At 39.5% G+C, this 22,524-nt stretch overlaps 1 protein-coding gene across 7 annotated transcripts in view; it reads left to right on the top strand.

The window, feature by feature from the left end:
- Positions 1-22,524, top strand: part of OSBPL1A (oxysterol binding protein like 1A) — a 256,420-nt gene that overhangs the window by 199,873 nt on the left and 34,023 nt on the right. For 6 of the 7 annotated variants that reach the window (XM_049901659.1, XM_049901658.1, XM_049901660.1 and 3 more), the window contains one exon: positions 20,989-21,064. The exons of the other annotated variant lie outside the window; for it this stretch is intronic. In XM_049901659.1, coding sequence (XP_049757616.1) covers positions 20,989-21,064 — 76 coding nt within the window. The remainder of the gene's footprint in view (positions 1-20,988; positions 21,065-22,524) is intronic. 7 annotated transcript variants of the gene reach the window in all.

Genomic DNA, 22,524 nt, shown 5'->3' with positions numbered 1-22,524 from the left:
AATCCTTCCTAGCAGAAGAAACTTTCTTTAGCAAAAAGGAAGAGTGCTGTCCCTGTGCAGTGTGGGTACCTCACTGTGTGCATAGCAATCAGAAGGGGAACTAACATACATGTTAGCTGACACCATGGAGGTATTATGTGTCAGAGAGCAGAAGGAACCAGAAATACAGCTCTCTCCCTAGAAATTCCATCTCTCTGAAAGGAGAAAAAAGCATCTCAGATCATTTAAAAAGGAAGTTAAATCAGGCTGTTGAACAAGCTGCAACAGATCACATTGTTATATTCATTCTGAAAAAGGAGGTGTGGTTTAAAGGAAGGGTTGTTGTTAGTTGCCATTGAGGGGATTCCAACTCATGGCAACCCTCTGTGTGCAGAATAGCACTGTTCCATAGGGTTTTCAAGGCTGTGACCTTTGGAAGTAGATCACCAGGCCTGTCTTCCAAGGCGCCTCTGGGTGGGTTGCAACAACCAACCTTTTAACTAGTGGTTGAGTGGTTGAGTCCTTGTGTATTTGTGCCCACCGGGGACTCCACAAAGGAAAGATAGTAGTCTGGAAAATTCACAGCCAAGTAAACAGTCAGAGTGGTATCTGTTGTTCAGAGGGAAACTTCTGTTGTTCTGTCCATCTCTACTCAGCTTTGTGTGTTCTCTTGCCGTTACATGTTTTTTGCATAGCCTTCAGGCCCCTGTTTGGGGGATTTGTCCTAGGTTAGGTAAAAAAAAAAAAAAAATAGGTACAGCCTGTTAAATGGAGTCTTGCTCCAGAGTTGCATTCAAGGATCAACCATTTCCATCAGACACACAGCTCTACATTCTAGTAGAGAACTGGGGTCACATCATGCCTCTCACAGCTCACAATCAGACTCCCAGTCCAAACCAAAACCAAACCCATGGCCATCAAGTTCATTCACAGCGACCCTGTAAGAAAGAGTAAAACTGCTCTAAAGGGTTTCCAAGGAGCGGCTCCTGGATTCAAACTGCCGACCCTTTGGCTAGCACCCAATCTCTTAATCACTATTCAGGTTCTGAGATGGGATACTTCTTAGTGTAGAGCTCAAGAAATTTCTGTCCAAGTCAGGAAAGGCTTTTATCCCCGTCTGCTGCCAACAGATTACCAGTAACAAATCAGCCTCAGAACCATTTTGCAATGTGAAGAGGTGACAGTGGAAGTTTTACACCTGCCATCCTGATGCCTCACTGCTGCCGTAGCAGTGCACTGTGCTAGGGGCTTGAGCAAGTCTTAGGTAAAACAGGAAGGCAGACAGGTAGCTGTGCTTTGCAGCAGGAACTATGCATTTCATCAGCATTGCTGCCATGGAAGACCACTTCCCTTAGGTCAAAACATCCTTACCGCTCTTCACTTTTCAGTTACTTCAGGTCTATCCCAGCACCCATTTCATGAAATCTCCGTTACTCTTAGAAAGAAGGGTGAGCCAAGAAATTCTCTGTCCCCAAGTTAGGTCTACCTTTCTGTATCACCCTTCCTTTCTCCCAACTGCTGAATGCTATGATGTAGGCTGGAAGTGAGGGGGGAGTCCAGCTGCCCAAAGGATGTCTTTCTAAACCGAGACACTTGTTCATGGGTGTCTTAGTTATCTAGCGCTGCTGTAACACAGATACCACCAGTGGGCGGCTTTAACAAACATTTATTTTCTCACAGTTAGGAGACTAGAAGTCCAAATTCAGGATGCTGCCTCTAGGTGAAGGTGTTCTTTGTCTGTGGGTTCTGGAGGAAGGTCCTTGGCTCTTGTGAGCTTCTGCTCCTGGGCAGTCTTCATGATTTGGCATCTATCTTCCCCCATCTCTGCTTTTTTTTATTTAATGAATCTGCTCCTTTTATATTTCGTAAGATACTGACTCAAGATACACCCTACACTAATCATGCATGCCTCATCAACATAGCAAAGACATCCTATTCCCAAATGGGCGTAGAGGTTAGGATTTATAGTGCGTATTCTGGGGGGACACAGTTTAATCTATAACAATATGTGTATTCTCATCAATACATTTTAGCTTTGAAATGTGATAGTTCTGTAAGCTTTCCAGTTAATCAGTAAAGGTGATAAACTGAGAAAAGTAGGAAATAAATTTACTGTATTACTAACGTGTGACAATGAATTCTAAATTTTAGAAATCCATTATGAAAATGTAACTTATTAAAATCAAAACAAGTAGAGCCTCTCATAAAGCAAGTAAAATCATCCACACCTCTTTGCTATGTGTACCCGAATTTGCTAAGTTATAGTCATAAATTGTAGATAGATAATTTATCTGTCTTGGAAGAAGTACAACCAGAATGCTCCTTAGAAGCAAGGATGGTGAGACTGCGTCTTACATACTTTGGGCATGTTATCGGGGGGATCAGTCCCTGGAGAAGGACATCATGCTTGGCAAAGTACAGGGTCAGTGGAAAAGAGGAAGACCCTCAATGAGGTGGATTGACACGGTGGCTACAACAATGAGCTCAAGCATAACAACAATTGTAAGGATGGCCCAGGACCGGGCGGTGTTTTGCTCTGTTGTGCATAGGGTTGCTATGAGTCGGAACTGACTCAACAGCCTACCAACAGCAATATCATTTAAAAGATCAAAATGAAAAATACTTTTTTCCTACCTCAAATTATCAAAATACATAGTAAAATCAAATAGCAGTATTAAATACGTAAAATTCTCGCAGTAAGCTTAAAACAGGAAACCAAGTCTTCAGGGTTTTTTTAGATGCATAAGTAGAAAGGCGTATGACTAGGCCTGGAACGCTCATCTCAGACTTATACTGGCCTGCTCGTAGATTGAAGGCTACTTTTGGTTGAAGATGTCTGGGAGCAGGTTGAACGCCACGCTGTGGGCTAACTCCATCACCTTCTCATCAAACCCTGCCTGACTCAGCCTGAGTTATGGTGCTGGGTTACACTAGGTTTCAGAATGACATCCTGTCCTACACATGCAGAGAGAATGTTGCAATTCCTGTATGTGTCTGAATTCAAACCTGGAACTAGGTGGAGAGTTCATTACAACATCAGTCCTGCAAGAAAAGAGTAGCAAATGATGTGATCTGTTTTTAAGACCCACCCAGTGTCTACTTCTGCTGAAATGGGGATAGGCAAATTTTAGGACTTTTAATTGTATTGCTTTCAATATATTAAACTTATCAGATGTTTCATATGTATGATGCCTTTGAAGATCTTAACTCCATTATTTTATAACTAAACTGTTAACATTACATGACTGAGGAATAATAGTGTTTTTTAAGACTGTAGAAATAAATCCCATCAACTTTGGAGGACAAACAGTATTTCCCTGGCTGCATTGGAACATAATTTTCACAATGAAAATCAGATTGCATCAACTTCAGCTAAAATTCTTTGAATTCATGGCCAAAAAAAAAAAAAAAGCAATTTAACTTTCAGATGTAAATGTTAAGATAATATGAAAATCATATCCATTTTTAAGGCAGTTAGTCAAACTAAAGATGAAGTTTGGGTTAGAATTTTTTAATTTTATCTTATTCATTGGCTTCATGTATCTTTAAACTTACTTAGCTGAAGAAGTGCCAGGATTTTAAAACTTTAAAGCAGAATCCAGAAATGAAATAGCATTTTGAAACAGAAATGTCTCAAGTGTAAATAGTCTTGAATATTTTGTTAATCAAGCCTTCTGCTGTCCTCAGAATCAATCAAAAAGCCAAAAAACAAAGGAACAAATCTTTTGCCATGGAGTCAATTCTGACTCACAGCAATGCTATAGGACAGAGTAGAACTGCCCTATAGGGTTTCCAAGGTTTCCTGGTGGATTTGAACTGTCGACCTTTAGGTTTGAAGCCAAACTCTTCAACCAGTGTGCCACCAGGATTTCCAAATCAATCATAGTAGTTGAAATTTAGTCAATATTTTTAATGAGTGGATTTTTTTTTCCAAAGTTTCCTAAAGACATGCTCAGTGTACCCTGGCAGTCTGTAACAATGATTCTCTGAAGTGTGGTCCACAGACTCCTGAATGGGTCCCCAAAACCCTTTCAGGAACATTACATGGTTAAAGTAATTTTCATAATGTTGCTAAGACATTATTTTCCTTTTTCATTATCATTCTCTCACAAGTGTACCAGTGGAGTTTTCCAGACTACCCGATGTGTGACATCAGATTGAATGCAGAAACAGTTACGAGAATCCAGCTATCTTCTGTTAATGTAGACATTAAAGGGATTGTGAAAACGTGAAACAGTGCCGTTGTTCTTACAAAGTTATTTTTGTTTTGGAAAAGAATTATTTTTCATAAAAATGTTATTTGTATTAACATATATAGGTTCTATTATTAAATGAATTAAGTAAAAAATTTTTTTTTTTAGTTTTTATTTCTAATACAGTAAATAGTAATAGATATAACCCACATTTTTTAAAAAACCCTCATATTGTTGTCCTCAATAACTTAAGAGTGTACATGGATCTTGAGATGAAAAAGTTTGAGAAATGTGGATCTCTGCGAACAAGTTGTATTATAGTTTCTTTATGGAAGTAAAATTTACATACAGTGAAGTTCCAGATCTTAAATAAATAATTTGATGAGTTTTGGCAAATGCATATACCCGTGTAACTAACACCCCAATCAAGATAGAGAACCTCTCCATCACTCCAGAAACTTACCCCTACCTGCCCTTCAGTCAATCCCCACCCTCCACAGGCAACCACTGTTCTGATTTCTGTCACTATAGATTGATCTTGTCTGTTCTTGAACTGCATTTTAAATACAGGCATAGAGTATGTACTCTTTTGAGTCTGGCACTAATCAAATGATGGTCTTGAGATTCATCCTTACTGTGTACATCACTGTTCATTCGTTTTTACTGCTGAGTCTAAGCCACTGTATGAATATGCCACAATTTGCATATTTATACTGTTGATAGACATTTGGGTTGTTTCTAGTTCAGTGTTATTATGAAAAGAGCTGGTGTAAATTATTTTATACACATCTTTTTATAGACATGTTTCTAGTCTCTTATTTAGAAGTAGAATTTTGATTCATAAGAGGGTAGGATATATGTTTAGCCTTTTAAGATGCTACTATGCAGTTTTCCAAGGCCATTGTACATCTTAAACTCCCATCAGCAATGTATGACAATTATCAATCGCTTCACATCCTCACCAACATTTGGTGTTTGGTGAATATGGCATGGTATCTCAGTGTGGTTTAATTTGCATTTCCTTAATGATTTTGAGCACTTTTCCATGCATTTACTGACCATTCTTCTATTTTCCTTTGTGCGGTAGACAGAGATAAACAGATGTTTGAGACTTTTGCCCATTTTTAATTGGATTGTATGTCTCTGTATTATTGATTTTTGGAAATTATATGTTCTGGATACCAATCATGTATTAAATGTATGTATCATGAAAATTTTCTCCCAGTTAATACCTTGCCTTTTCATTTCCTTAATGATGAACAGAGGTCCTTAATTTCTTCGTTTGAATTTTAAATTTTGATAAAGTTCATTGTATATTTTTTTTTTCTTGTTAGTGCTTTTTTGTATGCTCTTTAAGAAATCTTTGTCAACCCCAAAGTCGTGAAGATTTTCTCCTAAAAGCTTTATACTTCCGGCGTTTACGTTTAGATCTATGACCTAGCCCAGAATCATTTTTGTGTATGGTATGAGATATGGGGCAGTAGTCACTTTTTTCTAAATGTTTATCCTGTTTTTCTAGCACCATTTGTTAAAGAGACTTTCTTTTCCACTTCGAATTGTCCTGGTGACTTTGTCAGATCAACTGATTATGTATGTGTGGCTCTGTTTCTGAACTTTCCATTCTGTTCTGTGATCTGTTTGTCTATCGGTACCACACTGTGCTGATATTAGTTGCTTTTTATTTCATCAGCATTGGATGGTTGAAATTTAACTTGCCCCTACAACGCTGCTTTCTCCATTACTGGGACCTGTATAGCCACTGAGGCTAGATGGGACTGGATACGTTTAGTGGATAGACCTCTTCTCCGTCTGGGTTTACTCCTTCAGTGACTTCCTTTAGTGTCATGGCATTATATACTGCTTGGTTAGGAGCTACAGCTGCTAACTAAAAGATCAGCAGTTCAAATCCACCAGCTACTCCTTGGAAACACGATGGGGCAGTTTTACAGTGACCTATAGGTCATTATGAGTCAGAATAGATGCAGCACCAACTGGTTTATATACTGATGACTCCCAGACCTCTCCCCTGAACTTATGCAGCCAACTACTAAAAATAAACACCAATAAACTCTTGATCTTCTCTGCCAAACTTGTTTCTCAGTTGGATCCACTTAGCTTGCTACTTAAGGTACTTTCCTCAAACCTTCACTTGAATGTCCTTTTTGGTGAGACTTTCCTAAACCTCCTGTTTAAAATTGTAAACCCCTTATCCCAACACTCCTGTCCCCATTCCCTGCTTTACTTTTCTCTATAAGCACTGTAACATTTCTAAGATACTGTGTAACTTATTATTGTTTTGGCTCTCTTGTTTGCTGAGGTATCCCCAGCCTCTAGAAGGGGGCCTGGCACGTAGTAGTCACTCAGTTAAATATTTTTTTTTTTTTTTAATGAAATGGACATGGAATAGTCATTTTATCATCAAATGTCGGTGCAATCAAATGATCTTTGCAATAACTGAGGGATCATTTGGTCTGTCTCAGTAACACAAACCAGAACTTACATGAGCTGTGTATTATAAAAATACACCCGTGGGAAGGAATGCAGACGTTAGCTACTGAAATAGGATGTTTCCCTAAGTCTTTATTCTCTAAGTCTTTGTGTTTATCTATTTTTCCATCCTGGTTAAATGGCTTGTTTAAAGTGTTATCCCAAAGGAACAATATGAAACTGTTAATAACAGATTTATTGGCATATAGTTCATGTACCATAAAATTCATTGTTTTAAAGCATACAACTCAGCAGTTTTCAGTATATTCATAGAGCCATACAACCATCACCAATATCTACTTTTAGGAAATTTTTATCACTCCTAAAGCTAGTTTTGAGTATTTTGGCAAAAAAAAAAAAAAAGTACAAATAGACAAGAATTGAGGAATAAAAAATTAATTTTACCAGGGCCAGGTAATCTGAAGGATCACATCATGTGAGTGAATATTATTGGCCAAAAATTCTGCTTCAATATGATGATGCTTGTAGCCCTGTCCCCAAGTTGAATTCACATTTAAAGTGTCTAATGCCTAGACTTAGATATTAATTTTTAATGTCTTTCAATGAGTTTCTGTTTCATTATCTTGTGATTTCACTAAAAAAAAAAAGGAACTTTATGAATTCTGGATGATTTTAAAAAGCCAACACATTTAACCTTCTTTGAACGTATAAATAATACCAGTGCATCCATTTGAGTTTTGCCTAGGGTCACAAAGTAGAAGGCCCCCAAACAAGGCTGTGTGAACTTGTGCCAACATTCTTCTTTATCAGAAGTATACATAGACTCTGTGTTCCCATCTTAGAACCATTATTCGCTAGGGCTGTTTTGTTATTATCCATATAGTAATAATAATAGTAACTGTTAGCATTTTTTTTTTTTTTTTTTTTTTGAGCGTATGATTGATGAGGACCTTCTGGAGGAGATACTGCTACTCTTCGCATTTTTACATTGATGAATGATGAAACTGAGCCTTAGGGAAGTTAAGTTTCTTTGCCCAAGATCACATCACCTGGCAGGTGGTACCACTAGGACCCCAGGCTTTTAACTGATGCAAATGACAGGTATTTTAAAAACATCAGAAATTCTGTGACACAACATTTTAGCTTTTCAAAATAAACAGGCTTTGTTGTTGTCGTTACTACAGAAGAATTATTTTATATTGTACATGCTCTGTGGGACAGTTGACGCAGCTTAGATCCCTAATTAATAGAAAACCAACTGGCATAAAACTTACCTCAGCAACACTTGTTGAGTACTTGCCAGGTCCCAAGTTCTGTACTAGTTGCTCTATGTTTTAGTGGTGATTCAGAATGTAAGTAAATCTGCAACAACAGCCTTGCATGCTCTCAAGAAATGATTGGTGGGTGAATAATAGTGTCTGTGGAAACTCTCACCCTTTCAGATGGAGAATAAGTGGCGTTATATATGGTTCTCCATGTCCTTAGAAGAAGCAAGGAAACCAAAAAAAAAAAAAAAGCCAACCCCCACTGCCATCAAGTTGATTCCGACTCACAGTGGCCCTACAGGACAGAGAAGAACTCCCCCATAGAGTTTACAAGGAGCACCTGGTGAATTCAAACTGCCAAACTTTTTGCCTTAGCAGCCATAGCACTTAACCACTATGCCACCAGGGTTTCCAAGAAAGGAGTGGTAAATTTCCAGCAGTGGAACTTGATACTTTTCAGTTGACTTGTAAGTAAGATATGTTTACCAAATGGTGAGGCTGCTAGGCTTCTCCACACATCATTTCCTTCTCAATCTTTGTTTAAGGAATAGTCTTGGGAACTGTATCCCAGATGAACTATGTAAAGATTGCTTCAAATAAGATTGTATATCATTTGTGAGGATGAAATAAAACACTTTATTAGTACAATAATTTGCTTTTACAACAATGCTTTAAAATCATCTTCAATTTTGTGAATATAATTTTACTTTATAGTTTTATTTCCAATGGCTTCCTAATTTGGAAGACTATTTTAATTTAGTTATTTAGTAAACATTAGTAGTATGATAGGAGTTCAAGATGCTTACAGTCAAATATAAACTGTCTATTAGGATTAGAAGAAAGAATCTGAGAGAGGAGGGAAGAAGTATACTAGTTAAGAAGAGTGGTGATATTTAATAACTTCAAATAGATATACATACATAAGTACAAAACATATACATAATGCATGTATGCATGTACACATACAATCCAGTTTTCAATATTCTAGTTATAGATATACGTCTTAGTCATCTAATGCTGCTGTAACAGAAATACCACAAGTGAATGGCTTTAATAAAAAGAAATTTATTCTCTCACAGTCCAGCAGGCTACAAGTCCAAATTCAGGGCGCAGGCTCCAGGGAAGGCTTTCTCTCTGTGGGTTCTGGAGGAAAGTCCTTGCTGTCCATCTTCCCTTGGTCTGGGAGCATCTCAGTGCAGGAGGAACCTCAAGTCCAAAGGACATGCTCTGCTTCCGGCACTGCTTTATTGGTCCCCCTGTCTCTCTGCTCGCTTCTCTCTTTTATATCTCAAAAGAGATTGGCTTAAGACACTATCTAATCTTGTAGATCTCATCAATATAACTGCCTTTAATCCATTGTATTACATCATAGTGATAGGATTTACAACATACAGGAAAATCACATAAAATGGTGGACAATCACACAATACTGAGAATCATGGCCCAGCAAAGTTGACAGATATTTTTTGGGGTACACAATTCAATTTATGACAATACATTAACTTCTTCATGAACTATTTTCTTATATTTTTAGATGTGTTTTTGATCTTGTATCAAAGATAGGAATTAGGTTATTTTTTGCTTTTCTAAATATCCAAATGAATATTCTGCTACTTAAAATTATGTTTCCTGCAGAATGTTTAATAACATGAACAAAATGTTTATTTGTTAAGCGTAAGTGAACATGTGGGTTAAGGAATTTAGTTTTGAAAATGTCTTTTTTAAGAAGCAACTTAGAGATTGAAAATTTGATTAATTTGTGTTCTTCCTGCCTTGCTTGCTATTTAGCCATCTCTCTCTCTCTCCTTTTTAATTGTTTTTCTTCTTTTGGTTCAAATTTAACTTAAGAGATATGAGGTAAAAGAATTTATTTTAAAACAGTGAGTGGCTGCTATATGCAAAATAATCTACTGGATGCTGTGGGGGACTCAGAGGGAAGTAAGACGTCATCCTTAACCTCGGGGCTATGTGCAGTCTAGTGAAAGATATGAACAAAAATAACCAAAGAATAAATGAGGACAGGAAAGGTAAAGAACTGTGTTGTGAAATATAAGCGGGGCATTGAACTGGCCAACCTCAGAGTTCTAAATCAGCACATGGGAGTTGCTTTTAAAATCCCACCCCTGACAGCATGGTGAGTTTGAGATGTTCCCCAAGTCTGGTGCAGAAGAGAAGCCTGAATGGAGGAGCCATGCTTAAAGTCATAGCCTACAGATGTATCTGATGAAAGGGAGTACACCCAGATCTGAAGACAGGAGTCAGTTTTTTGCTTTTTTTTTTTTTTTTTAATGTGCTTTAAGTGAAAGTTTACAAATGAAGTCAGTCTCTCACACAAAAACTTATATACACCTTGCTACATACTCCCAATTGCTCTCCCCCTGATGAGACAGTCTGCTCTCTCCCTCCACTCTCTCTTTTCATGTCCGTTTCACCAGCTTCTGACCCCCTCTACCCTCTCATCTGCCCTCCAAGCAGGAGATGCCAACATAGTCTCAAGTGTCCACCTGATCCAAGAAGCTCACTCCTCACCAGCATCCCTCTCCAACCCATTGTCCAGTCCAATCCATGTCTGAAGAGTTGGCTTTGGGAATGGTTCCTGTCCTGGGCCAACAGAAGGTCTGGGGGCCATGACCACCGGGGTCCTTCTAGTCTCAGTCAGACCATTAAGTCTGGTCTTTTTATGAGAATTTGAGGTCTGCATCCCACTGCTCTACAGCTCCCTCAGGGTTCTCTGTTGTGTTGCCTGTCAGGGCAGTCATCAGTTGTAGCCAGGCACCATCTAGTTCTTCGGGTCTCAGGCTGATGTAGTCTTTGGTTTATGTGGCCCTTTCTGTCTCTTGGGCTCGTAATTACCTTGTGTCCATGGTGTTCTTCATTCTAGGAGTCAGCTTTAATGCCAGTTCATAAATGTCAATGGAATGTTTAAAGCACAGTAAAATTAAATTTAGAATTTCATACCGTATTCTGTTTCATCATTTGTATTAAATGAAAAATGTTATTTGGACAGAATTGTAGCACTTTTGCTCTGGCCATATAGCTTTAAAACAGAGAGTACCAAGGAACTCTTCTGTGACAGAAAAGGAAAGGACTTTACCAAGCCAGAGTCCCTCCTAAATAGCTTCACTGTGCCTTAACTGGGACTGTGTTCCTGAACTAGAAGTTCTCGGGCAAGGGCCGGGGTCTAGAGAAGTAGTGTGTGCAGTGTGACAGATCTTCTCGGGTCACTCTGGTGTCTGATCCCACCTGAGAACCACTGGTAGAACCGTTCGTGATCCCAGTCTTTAAAACCCTCACGTTACTAGGGAGAATAGGACAAGTGTCTACAATCATTGTGTTGTCCGCTTCGCAGTCTGATAAGAAAGGGAACTGGACAATTTCACAAAAGGGTTTCTGTCACACCCCAGACCCATTTATGAAAGGCGTAAGTGGATAGAGGTCATGAAAATCTTACAGCCACAAGTGGTCCAAAATGAACAAAAAAAAAAACCCAACCAGTGCTGTTGAGTCAATTCTGACTCATAGCGACTCTATAGGACAGGGTAGAACCGCCCCATAGGGTTTCCAAGGGGTGGCTGGTGGGTTCGGACTGCTGACCTTTTAATTAGCTGTGGCCAGTCAGGGCTCCCCAAAATGAACAAGTGAGAACAAACCCTGTAAATATACTTAGCTATTTTTATGTAGAAATGAGCTTAAGATATGCATATGTATGTTGAACATTGTGTTAAAAAAAAAAATCTGGGATGAGGAAGGCTTTTTTAACCAAGACGTGAAACCAAAAGGCATTAAAAAAAAAGATATTGAGTATAAAAGTGCAAAAAAAAGGAATTTGCAAATGATAGTACTTGCAATGTAGGTAACAAAAGATTAGTATCTATTATGTAAGGAGCCCTGGTGGCACAATGGCTAAGTTTCCAGCTGCTAACTGAAAGGTTGGTGGTTCAAACCCACGAGGCGCTCTGCAGGACAAAGGCCCGGCGACCTGCTCCCATAAAGATTAAACCAAATCCGTTGCTGTTGAGTCAATTTCAACTCACAGTGACCCTATAGGACAGAGCAGAACTGCCCCATAGGGCTTCCCAGGAGCGGCTGGTGGATTCAAACTGCCGACCTTTTGGTTAGCAGCCGATCTTTTAACCACTGTGCCACCAGGGCACCCTCGTAAACATTATAGCCTGGGAAATCCAACTGTACAGTTCTGCTCTGTCCTATAAAGTCACTATGAGTTGGAATGGACCTGATGGCACACAACAACCACATCTATTACATGAAACAAGTTTTTCAAATTGTAAGAAAAAAAAAATCCAATCATAAATGATATAAAAAGCACTTTACAGATGGGCAAATCCAGATGGTCACTACACATAGGACAGTATGTCCTAACTCACTAGTAGACAAAAAGAAAGTAAAATAGCAATCCAGTATCACCCTTTCGAGCAGTCAGGCTAGAAAAACTAAAGGAAAAAGGACTCTTAACTAACACCCACTGCTGCTAGTAGAGACGTCGGGAAAGGGTGCTCTCATAAATTGTTGGGGAAATGTGACATTGCTAAAACTGATTCAGAAAGCAACATGGTGACATCTAGTAAAATGTAAAATAAACTTTTTGACCTAACAGTCTTCCCTCTGGTACCCTGTTCTGTAAAAATGAAAGCAAAAATAGATACTTGCATGTGTTTGCTTGTGCAAGGCGAGAAGTATGGAAAGCACCCCCCAGGCCGTTCCTGTTGCTGTCGGAGGAGGTAGTAGATGATGAGCTTGTTTGTGTTCTGGGTGTCATTTCACTTCTTACACATTAAGTATTTTGTGTATTATTGTGTAATTTGAAAAATAACCACAATTTTTTCCCCAAAATAGAACAGATTTAAAAATCAGAACAGTAGCTTTAAAAGCCACCCTACATTTAAATAAATATATGTTACTCCCATTTGGTATATGCTTGAGAAGATTATTTTTGTTGTTTTTGTTTTGATATAAAGCTTCAATTTGTGAGAAAGAGATTTATCTTTTTTTTCTAGAGTGACTATTAATAGAATGACAGAGAAGTTTTTTTGTCTTGTCCGCAAGAAAAATGTTGAAAGATAGCTGTTTATTTCATATTTTGCTCATAGGTTATGATGACAATGTATTTCGTTTTCTTGGGTAGGTAGATGTGGTTTGGCAAATTATACTATAAACAGAGCCAAAAAAACATCATAAACTTGGACAAAATGATCTGCAACGTAGGTGGTGAATAAAATATTCATAATATACAAAGAGCTGTTACAAATTGAGAAGAGAAAGATAATCCAGTGGGCAGGTAATATCACCCATGACTGTGAATGTTTTTATCCTAATATGTTTGGGCTTTATACAAACAACAGTTTTTAAAAGATTTTTTTTTTTTTTTTAACTGATGTACAAGTAAGAAAGTGAACCTTCATTTCCAGGAGACTCTGATTGTCATGGGCATTATATTTCTTAGTACAGATCTAGCTTCCAAAAGAAGATGAATTATATACTAATTGGGTGGCTGTGTAGAGTGAATTGGAGATGTGCCGCAGGTTATTCAGACAGGCAGTAGCACAAGCCTGCACTGTAGCCCTGGTGCCTCTTCCATGGTCCTTTTGTGAAATATACCCATGAAGTAGTAAGAGTTCACGCACAAGACTCAACAGAGCTCATCTGGGCCTCCCGGACATTAAGCATTAAGCAGCAAACCTGACAAACATGAAACACCTGGCAGCTATTTCCAGCTGAAGCTGAATTTTGCCTGCCTTTTTTATACCAAACAAAAACATTTGCAGCCCTGGTGGCTCAGTGGTTAAGAGCTCAGCTGCTAACCAACAGGTAGGCAGTTCGAATCCACCAGCCCCTCCTTGGAAACGCTATGGGCCAGTTTTACTCTGTCCCGTAGGGTCGCTGTAAGTTAAAATCAGCTCAACGGCAACAGATTTTGTTTTGGTTTGGTTTTGGTTTTTGAGGGGTCCCTGGATGGTGCAAACAGTTAATGTGCTCAGCTGCTAACCAAAAGGTTGGCGTTTCGAGGCCACAAAGAAGTGCCTTGGAAGAAAGGCCTGGTAATCTACTTACAAAAAAAATGAGCCACCGAAAACTGTATGGAGCACAGTTCTACTCTGACACGCATGGGGTTCGTATGAACCAGAATCAACTTGATGGCATCTGTTTGGTTGTTTTATAATCTTTTTATACTTTTTTCCTAAGGGTCTCTGTGGGCAAAGAGTGTTCTTTGTTTCACCTTTGTTTAGTGGAGCAAAGGAAGGCAGTGGCATGGTGTCCAGCAGGTGGGTTAAAGAGGATGGTGCAGTTCACATGAATTTACCGGGCCCTGTCAAGCTGAGCTTAAAAATACTCTCTGTATTTAAACATCTTTTAAAGGTTTGAGGGACAGTAAACTCTTGACCTTAAGCATTTTTTTTTTTTCCCAGAATGAAGGGCTTTTGTTAGTCAAACTTTGCAAATTACTTTGGATGGATTTGGGGTCTGTGTACCACACCGTGTAGTAGGGAACTGAGCCACAACTGTTGAGACTCTTCATTTATTTAAGCACCAGTGGTGTGTTGTATAGATAGTCATAATGTCATCTGCACGGATGAAAATAGAACCAGGACATATCACTCTCAGTCCCTGGTACAGGGTGTTTTCTCTCTGTGTGCAGAAAAAAAGGAAGCATAGAATCCGGGATAATGACTCTCAGACAAACTCCAATGGACGAGAATAATTGATCTGTGCTTTCAGCCTGAAAATTCTGACCGCTGCTCGCACTTGTTCTTATTTCTGCTGGGAGTAGCAACTGCTTCATTCAGTATCTCACTGGGAGATTCTTTTTGTTTTCCTCACCAGGGGAGTGAAATCTGTAAGTTTTAAAAATCTTTAAGAAGCATATCTTTTTCAATACCAGTCATTTTTAAAATATTGAATCTACTACCTAATTTGTTTTAAAAAATTTACTCTCTTCCTTCTCCCTCTTTCAATAGCACTGCAGAGATGTAGCATTTTTTTTCCTCTTCCGGTTCTGTTGTGCATTAGGTGACAGCTTACGGAGCACATCAGTTTCCCATTCAGTAGTTTGTACATAAAGGATTCCATGACGTTGGCTTCATTCTCCACAATGTGTCAGCACTCTCCCCATTTCCGTCCTAGGTTCCCATGTCCTTTCGTCCTGATTTCCTGTCCCTTCCTTCCTTCTCATCTTTGCTTTTGGAAAAATGTTACCCTTTTGATCTCATATAATCGATTGTTCTAAGGAGCACATTCCTTTTGGGTGTTACTGTTTATTTTATGGGCCTGTCTATGGTTTGGCTGAAAGGTGGTCCCCGGGAATGGCTTTCAGTTCTGGGTCAGGAGGGTGTCTTAGGGTTATAGTCTCAGGGATTCTTTCCAGTCCCTGTCAGACCAGCATGTCTGATCTTTTTTGTGAATTTGATTTTTCTACATTTTTTCTCCCATTCTGTCTGGGACCGTCTGTTGTGATCCTAGTTGGAGTGGTTGGTAGTGGTAGACAGGCACCATCTAGTTCTTCTGGTCTTGGGGTCATGTAGGCTGTGGCATATGTGGTCTATCAGTCCTTTGGACTGATTGCTCCCTTGAGTCTTTGGTTTTCTTCATTCTCCTTTGCTTTGGACCGTAAGACACCAATAGATGTATCTTAGATGGCTGCTAGCAAGTTTTAAGACCCCAAACACCAAGCATTTTCTTGATGTTTAGGCCTGTGGACTCTTTTGCCTCTCATTGGATCTGTTGCTGTTGTGTGCTATCAACTCATAGCAATCCTATATGACAGAGTAGAACTGCCCTATTGGGTTTCCTAGGCTATAATCTTCACGGGAACTGATTGCCAGGTCATATCTCCTGGGAGGTAGCAGGTGGGTTCGAACCACCGACCTGTCAGCAGCCAAGCACTTAACCATTGTGCCAGCAGGGCTCCTTCTCATTGACTCTAGACTCCTATAATTGAACAGTATTGTACTTCTTCCCCAGAATTGTAGAACAATACAATCCTGTTGTTTTCAGAAGCAATCACAGAGATCCAGTATGTCTAATATGGTAGCCATGTGTGGTTTTTGAGTGCTTGAAATATGGCTAGTATGACTGAGAATCTGAATTTTTGATATTATTTAATTTTAAAAGTGAAGCGGTATGAAATATTTTTCCATTAAATACAGCCTTATATTGTTAAACAGCAGCTTTAGTTCTGGTATTGAATATTCTTTCCAGTGTATCCCAGAATCTATCCAATTTGCTGTGCAGAGAAGTATTCTAGTGTAAACTGTTTCTCATTAGAGAATGATTTAAAAAAAAAAAATCTTTGCCAGTCTATTACAACTGAAGAAAATGTTCTTGAGAGAGAGACTTGCCTTAATCTTGGGCCTCAAACTCATGTACTCCAATAATGATTTGCAATAAATCTGCTTAAATCCTCAAAAAAAAAAAAAAAAAAAATACAGCCTTATTGCTTTGGTAAGACTAGATTTCGCTGTAACTGTTGAAAATTTCACAGCTGAATTGAGATGTGCTCTAAGTGCAGAATACACACTAGATTTTGAAGACTTAATATGGAAAAAGGATGTAAAATATTTCATGATTTTTTATATTACGTGTTGAAATGTAATATCTCGGATATATTGAGTCAAACAAAATATATCATTAAAATTGGTTTTATTCCTTTCTGTCTTTTTAACGTGGTACTACATACAAGGAAACCCTGGTGGCGTAGTGGTTAAGTGGTACGGCTGCTAACCAAGAGGTCACCAGTTCAAATCCACCAGACGCTCCTTGGAGACTCTATGGGGCAGTTCTACTCTGTCCTACAGGGTTGCTATGAGTTGGAATCGACTTGACGGCAGTGGGTTTGGTTTGGTTTTGGGACTACATACAAAAGTTAGCATGAACTATGAGGCTCCCGTTGTATTTCTGTGGCAGGGTTTCTCAGCCTCGGCACCCTTTGGGGGTTGGATAATTCTTTGTTTTGGGGCTGTCCCGTGCCTTGTAAGGTGTGTAGTAGGAAACATGGCCTAGCAAATCTAGTATGACTTTGTACCCCAGGTAGAGGCTCCTTTCTATGCTGTGAGGGATGAGCATGCTTCAGCCTCTGTATGAAACCTTTCCTTCGTAAGAATCTCTTGTCCCCCATTTTTTGCTTTAATTATAAAACAGTTCTGTGTATTAGCTGCCCTGTAACTTTCATCACTGGTACTAGTTCTAATCTCTTGAATATATCGGGGAAAAAAAAATTTATGTAAGAGATAATGTGTGCTACAAAAAAAAAAAAAACCCATTGCTGCTGTTGAGTCAGTTCCAACTCATAACGACCCTACAGGACTGAGCAGAACTGCCCCACAGGGTTTCCAAGAAGCAGTTGGTGGATTTGAACTGCCGACCTTTTGGTTAGCAGCCGAGCTCTTAACTACTCTGCCACCAGGGCTTCACATGTGTGCTACAAGGCGTTATAAATTCCAAAGTTCATTCAACAAATACTCCTATTCTTTGTGAGGCATTATCCCAGGCAGCAGTGATACAGCAGTAGATAAAACATGAGCGCTCGTGAACACACGGAGCTGATGTACTGTTCGAGCAGCGTGTCAGGTGAAGGCGCATAAGGAATGCTGAGGGTGAGAGCTTGAATATGTTATTACTCTTACCATCCCAGGTCCCGTCCTCAAACACTGCAAGACCTCTCTCATGCCCACTGTCCCTTAGACCTCCAGTTTATTTTTTTCTTGTAGGCTATAGATTTCCTTCAGCCATTGCTCATAAAAGATGTTTGCCAGACATCTTTGCTCGGCCTGTGAGTCAGCCTCCTGACAGGGGTTGCTAAGCATGCCACTTGGATCTGAATTCCAGTTCCAGCCTATTACAGAGTTGCACTTGGGGATGTTCCTGTGGCTACTGTCCTTCCTGCTGGCACTCTGAGGTTACATCTGCCCTTTTGGCAGCCTCCTCATGCTATTGACTTAGATTGTGGTCAGCCACCCTGGTCATTTACCAAACCATGACTTCTGCATCATGTACTTGTCCTTTCAGCCAGTGTTCTTCTCTTGCTGAGTCTAATCGGTTTTTGCCCACAAAGTGGTCTGCACGAGGGTTTTGAATTTGGCTCAGCATGTCCTACACAAGAAAATAGCATGGGCTTTATGACAGCTGTTGACCTTCACAATCCTTTCCCCCTTCTGTTCTCTGGTTGTGTTCTAGAATAGGTAATTCATGTTGGAGATTAACCTGCCGTCCTCGTAAGCAGGGAAGAACTACATTGATTAAATACCACAAAAAGTTATGGCATTGAACACCATAAAAAGTTATGTGCATAGGATCTTCCCAGGTGGAATTATTGGCTGACAGTCCTGGGGCAAATTATAAACTGAAAATAATCACAAAGCTTGGATGTCTTTCATTTTCTGCTTTCTTGACTCCAGAACAGCCCTTTAATCAGAATTGTAATCTATTTTTTTTTTTAAAAACCTTTTGTCATAGAGTAATTTGATGTGTTTGTTGGGGGAAGTTACAGCCCCTCATTCAATCTTCGCAAAGCTTATTTCAGATCCACAAATTCCTAGGCGACTGTTACATTTCTGATTGACCTTTTCATAGGCAAGAAATGGAAAATACAGTTTACGTTCATCTCTAAAACTGTATTATAAATGCAAATGGTAGAGTATGATGGGGATTCATAGCCCTGGCATCCATGTTGGTGTCACGGAAGATTGATGGTCTTGGGTGGTTGGGGAGTGTGAGTTAAGTACCATCTGTGGTCACTTACTTAGCAGATTAGTTAGATGACAGATTTGCCAAATGAGCAATGTGTGTTCCTAGAAAAAAGAGAAAGAAATCAAAGGAACTTTATCATGAAGGACTTTTTTTTTTCTCATGAAAATGTGCATAGCAAAACCCACTCCCATTCCATAGTTTCTAGACATAACGATCAGTGACATTGGCTACATTCTTCACATTGTGTCAACATTCTTGTTATTTCTCTTCTAGTTGTTTCACTTCCATTTACGTAATCTCCCTGTTCCCCAGCCTTTTCATCTATGCTTTAACATAGCTGTTGACCCTACAGGGTCACTGTGAGTCAGAGTCATCCCAACGGTAAGATGTTTGGATTTTTTTGGTTTCCGTTGGTCTTACGTAGTTTTTTTTTTTTTTTTTTTTTAAGTAATGTAATACTCAGGGGTGACAATCTTTTTACTTTTTGAACTAAACTACTACTTGATTTGAAAAATGACTTCAGGGGATAGTTTAAATTCAAAGTTTGAAGAGTAACTCAGGACCATAGTCTCGTGGACTCTCCCAGAATGAATAGGTCCAGTAAGTGTGGCTTCTTTAAGAATTTGAAGTTCTGTTCCACATTTTTCTCCCTTTTTATCAGGATTCCTCTAATATGCTCCTGATCAGAACATTCATTAGTGGTAGCCAGGCATCATCTAGTTCTTCTGGTCTCTGGGTGGAGGAGGCAATGGTTCATGTAGACAGTCCTGTAGTCCATGTCTTTCTCTGATTCTTGGGTTCCCTTCTTTCTCTTTTGTTCCAGACGAATGAAGACCAATAGTTGTATCTTCAATGTCTGTTCATAGGCTTTTAAGACCCCAGACATGACTCACCATACTGGGAGGTAGAACATCAACTTTAAGAACTATATTGTTCCAATTAACTGGATTCTCCAATAAGACCACAAACCTGAGCTCCCAAACTAGTAGAAAAAAACCCTGTCATGAGGACTTTTTAATCATATTCTTTAATTAAAAACTTGAAATGTTTATTTTATAATTCAAATTAATTAGTTAACAGGAGAGAAGTTCTTTAGAGGTTAATTTTTCTTTTTTGCTTAATTTTCCATAAAATTTTAATTACATTAATCCATTTTAGAAGGCAACTGGAAAACCAGCATCTCTTGCCGTAAACCTAAGATAGCTGTAAAAAAAGAATGCATTATGATAAGAATGTTTTAGAAAGTTCATCTGGACACCACTAAACCCCTCCTCCACCAGGGGTTAGGATTTGTAGAAATGGGTCAGCTTCTTGCCGTCCAGGCTGACATGCTGTTTCTCCAAGCCACAGACCCGCTACCACTGATGCCTCCTTCTGGTTACTTCCAGACCCCTACGGGAGCTTTGAAAATGCTTGGAGAGGTTATTTTTTAGGGGTTTTCTGTATATCCAGAGTTGCTCATTTTTGTTCAGTGTCAGTGTCCTTTGGAAAGTAGTAATGTATGATGCAGAACATAAATTTTACATTGGCTTTTATAATTTGTTTGCATTTTTCTGTTTAATTCCTTAAAACTCTTAAGCTAGACTCTGTGATGGCTTTCACTGACATTATTTAGCAACTTGTTGCTGTTGTTAGCTGCTGTCAGATCATTCCAGACATCTGGTGCCCCTGTGCTGAAAGGGGTGAAAGGCTGCCTGGTCCCTCACCAGTCCCATGATCATTTGGGCATCAGACCATTGTGATCCGTAGGGTTTTCACTGGATGATTTTTGGAAGTAGATCACCAGGCCTTTCTTCCTAGTCCATCTTAGTCTGAAAGCTTCACTGAAACCTGTTTACCATCATAGCAACATGCAAGCCCCCACTGACAGATGGGTGGTGGCTATGCATGAAGTTCATTGGCTGGAAATTGAACCTAGGTGCCTGCATGGAAGGGGAGAATTCTACCACTGAACCACCAAGGACCTCAGTTAGTAGCTAGAGTAAGATAATTTATTAAGTGCCAGAATTCAGAATATGGTAGGTATGCCGTAAACCCAAACAACAAAGTTAGATGTGCCATCACGTGGAAGAGTCATGTGGTGGTCCAAACAGCTGTGCCCCAAGGACAGGGCTTTGGTAAGCCTCAAGAGGTAAAGAGACTTGGAGAATTCAAATCAAAACAGTATGGAAGATATGGGACCAACTGGTTTTCTGTGAAACTCTTTCAGGGTCCAGCATAGCAGTCAACAGGTGCAACCCCAGATTTACCCTGATGTACCTGCTGTATGACACACATTTGTGATGTTTCTCTATACCTGTGTGCCTGTGGCTCTCATGATAATAATTACAGTGGTTTTTTTTTTTTCCTTCCCAAAGTCAATGACATTAAAATTAAATCTTTATTCTTCTTTCTTTTTTCAGAACAAGCTTGCCCTCCCCTATGTTCTCCAGAAATGACTTCAGTATCTGGAGCATCCTCAGAAAATGTATTGGAATGGTAAATTAACTATCAACTTTGGAATATAACATTAAGGAGATATATGTCTAATTGTACATCCTTTGGAAGGGGATCGTAATGTTTGCTTAAAAGTGAGGCACGACAGCGTTTATGGAAACCTTTGAGAATCAGAAATCGGGAAAAGTCTGATACTGGGTTTTCCTGATAGAGTTTGAACCACTCTTTATGCCATTCAGTATGGTTTTAATGTGACTCCTCGCTGTAAGGAAGTAGGAAAAGAGAAGGCTCTTTTTCAGTTGTCACACCATATTTGTATTTCCCATAGACATACCCAGAAATTCTCTCAAAAGGAAAACCAACTCCCCACAGTGTAGAGTGAAATTTCGCTTATACTCTGTGCACAGAGCAAGTTTCTGTACTTGGAATTTGCGAGTGTGGATATTAAATGTCTCTGCTTAGTTATCTGTGCGGGCAGATCTGATTTACTGTCATATAAACCCTTGGGTTCCCTTTAGGATACTAGTCAGCACTACTGCCTTGATGTCAGTCAGGCTAGATTCTGAGTTAGGTTTCTTAACTCTTCTAGCATGACCTTTGACAAGCAAAAGTAATGAAAATTTAAAGACACGTGAGTCCTCAGCTGGCAAAGAGTCTGCCTAGACGTTCCCTTTTTTTAATTTTGTAATTCAGTGAGCAGCCTGACAGTGCTCTCAGACCTCTCCCCTGCGCTGGGGGGAGGGGTATAGTCAGCTTCTAAACATTTTTGTTCTGGTGCTTGAAATCTCTCAAATGACGGTGTGTCCACCTTGACATTTTTCTAAGGTCCCTGTTGTCTCAGTGGAATAATGTAACCTGAGACTTTCATCCCAGAAACATTCATTTTAATCAGATATTTTCTGACTCCTCCTGTGTGGAGAGTAAGCCAATGAAGTTTTGTAGCCTGTTGCTGTGGGATTTATCCCAGCTCTGTCACTCTGTAGCTGTGAGACTTTGGGCAAATGGCTTTGCCCCACTGAGTAGTGTCTCTTCCTCTGTAAAAGTGGAATAATAATCTGTACCTTACAGGCATATTTAAAGAGAAATGAGATGTTGTTGTTAGGTACCGTCGAGTCAGTTCTGACTCATAGCGACCCTAGGCGCAACAGAACGAAACACGCCCAGTCCTGCGCCATCCTTAACAATCATTGCTATGCCTGAGCTCATTGTTGCAGCCATTGTATCAATCCACCTTATTGAGAGTCTTCCTCTTTTCTGCTGACCCTATGCTTTGCCAAGCATGATGTCCTTCTGCAGGGACTGATCCCTCCTGACAACATGTCCGAAGTACATGAGGTGCAGTCTCACCATCCTTCTAAGGAGCATTCTGGTTGTACTTCTTCCAAGACAGATTTGTTCGTTCTTTTGGCAGTCCATGGTATATTCAATATTCTTCGCCAACACCACAATTCAAAGGCATCAACTCTTCTTCGGTCTTCCTTATTCATTGTCCTGCTTTCACA

This window comes from Elephas maximus, chromosome 11, assembly GCF_024166365.1.
Source record: "Elephas maximus indicus isolate mEleMax1 chromosome 11, mEleMax1 primary haplotype, whole genome shotgun sequence".
Lineage (NCBI taxonomy): Eukaryota > Metazoa > Chordata > Mammalia > Proboscidea > Elephantidae > Elephas > Elephas maximus.
Note: the sequence above shows the minus strand (reverse complement) of the source record. Positions and strands in the feature narration are given on the sequence as shown.